Source organism: Saccostrea echinata, unplaced genomic scaffold (assembly GCF_033153115.1).
Source record: "Saccostrea echinata isolate AGI-Se365-2 ecotype Australia unplaced genomic scaffold, CSIRO_AGI_Sech_v1 ptg000064l, whole genome shotgun sequence".
Lineage (NCBI taxonomy): Eukaryota > Metazoa > Mollusca > Bivalvia > Ostreida > Ostreidae > Saccostrea > Saccostrea echinata.
Window position 1 is genome coordinate 7,235,517 of NW_026889813.1, and position 2,642 is coordinate 7,238,158.

Sequence of the window (2,642 nt, forward strand, 5' to 3'; positions counted from 1 at the left end):
GAAAATGATAAATAAATATAATATTAATTATTAATAGATAATTTTTAAAAGGCTGAATTCTGGCATTGTGAAACATACTATTTACATTTAGATATTCTGAGAATTGCTTCAATGAATGCTGAAGACTACTATATTATATACGGTATTCATTATTATCTAAGACGAGTCACCTAAAATCATTCAATATGCACTAATTAATCTGAAATTATTTCCACATATCAAAAAGAACAACAACAAAAAAAAAAACAAAAAAAAAACAACAACAACAAAAAATAAAAAAAAAAAAAAAAAAAAAAAAAAAAAAAAAAAAAAAACAAACAAACAAACAAAACAAAACAAAACAAAAAATAACAAACAAACAAACAAACAAACAAACAAAATTCGGGATTCAGAAATTCCGTTTAATCTCAGATTCTTTTGAAATGTGTCATTTTTGATATATAAAGTACGTATTTCCTTTGTAGATTAAATGAAGATTGGAAAAACCATGGAGTCTTCCACATCTATGGTACTAGGGACATCCGATCCTCTTCTAAACATTACTCCTCCTGTTAATGTTGCCTTTTGCTCAATCAGTGAATTCAGTACTTGCTGGCTAGTGTCCGTGTGCATACTTCTGACGTCAATATCTCTTGGAGGAAATATCGCCACCTTTGTCCACATACTTTATAGACGCTTGCATAAAGAAGTAACATACATGTGTATCCTGTTGGTGGCTTTGAGTGACTCTTTGTCTAGTGCTTTGGTGTATATTTCAATGTTTATGCTCTACCCAAATCTGTTCAAATTCTATTTTAACATTCCCCTTTGCGTTGTGTTTTTCTGGATGACATTCACTCCCTTCATGTGGTCCAGTGGCAACCTTGTACTTTTGGCATATGAAAGATACTTTCTTATCATTAATCCTCTGCGTTACCATAGCTCTCACACTAGCAAAAGGGCACTAAAAACTTCGCTCGTTATATTGTTTGTTATGAGCCTGATCACAATTTCCTACGCGGTTGCTTTGTCTTTTATCAAACAATGTCCCAATTTCCTCTTTGTCATGTATTATTTTGCTTTCATTGGTGTACCCATCGTTTTAATTATCATAGGTATGTTGGTTTACTTACATTGTTCTAAATTGATGAAATTGAGGACGCTTCCAAACATTTCCCTGAGAGTGATTAAAAGGCGCCAATTTTCAGAGATGACCTTTAAAGTTTATCTCATTTGCATTACATATGCTTTTGGTCAAATGCCGTTTGTTATTAACGATATAATAGTTTTATTAACAGAGTACAAAGTTTTAGTCTCTACTGAGAGGATAACAAATATTCTTTACCAGATAGGAACAGTCGCCTTGCTTACAAACTACGCCGTAAACCCTTTTGTATACTTTCTTTCTTTCGATAGGTTGATTTCTTTCTGCAAGTTTAAGAACAAATCGCTTTACATAGCCAACAGCACCGAAAATACAAATACTACTTCCTTTTAATTTTGTTAACATTTTGTGCCTCCGCATTCCGTGAAAGTTTTCGGGACTCATAATTTTTGACTTTGTTAGTGAATATAGTGCACCCCAGTTGAAAGCTTTAATTCCTAGTTTAAATACACGAAACTTCGAGTAATTTGTGCGGTTTTATCACATCAAGAAAATTGCATAATGTAATTTTTTTTTATTTTCTTGATTGTATATTTTCATTTTAAACAAATTTGAATGCAAATACAACTGCAGTATGGAATTATCAAATAAAATGGCACACAGAATTAAAAAAATCTTTTAAATGATGTCATACGTTACATTATATAATCTTCCAATTTCCCAACTGTTTTTAATCCGACATTAACAGATAGATTCAAAACAAACAAGGAAATAAAATATACAAAAAGGGAAATTATATTTTTGATAACTTTTAAACTATAAATGATACAAAATAAATATTAGCTATTATAAAATATATACCAGCATTAACTATGTTTAAAATTAACCAAAATATCGTTTTTTTTAAAGATGAAGAAAACGAACCGCAATCATTCTCATAAATTTAGTAAAGATTACAAATTGCAAAGCAAAAACACAGATCCCTGGAAACACTAAAGGTGAGATCAGGTGCCTAGGTGTAAGAATCCCCGGTCGACCAGTAACATCCGCTGTGAGTCCATTGTATTGATCAGGTAGATGGAGTAATACGTAGTCAAATGTCGGACAAAATACGACCCAATGATATGCTGTTTTTACAAATAGTTGTTAAAATTCCTGTAACATCTACTTATTTTTCAGTAGCCTGCCTTGGTTTAAAATTTGATTGTTCTCAGAGCATGCACTTGCGTATCTAATCGGTTTGAAGACTGTTCCTAAGAGGCATCAAACGAAAATATCTCATAATCTTCAGCTTAATTAAATTGTATGATCCAGACAAGGATCAATCAGTGATTGCAGAGCGATCGCACCTTATGCTAGGTAATCATTTTAATACTGGTAGTGAGGGAAGTTGACGATTAAAATGCAGCGCCTCAAAATGTTTTACACAGACTTCCGAATTTACTATGAGTGGAAGCGCCCAAACAAAATGTGCTTGAGACCAATGCTTGCAAATTATATAGATTTAGAAAAATTGAGAACTGATATGCGAGTGACAAAGGGGTTATCTATGCACCGA

At 32.1% G+C, this 2,642-nt stretch overlaps 1 protein-coding gene across 1 annotated transcript; it reads left to right on the top strand.

Annotated features, from left to right (window-relative positions):
* Nucleotides 1-487: 487 nt before the first annotated feature.
* Nucleotides 488-1,477, top strand: LOC133175715 (olfactory receptor 51V1-like). The gene has a single exon (XM_061310823.1). It carries the CDS (start codon nt 488-490, stop codon nt 1,475-1,477), a length of 990 nt encoding a protein of 329 aa, XP_061166807.1.
* The last annotated feature ends 1,165 nt before the right edge of the window (nt 1,478-2,642 follow it).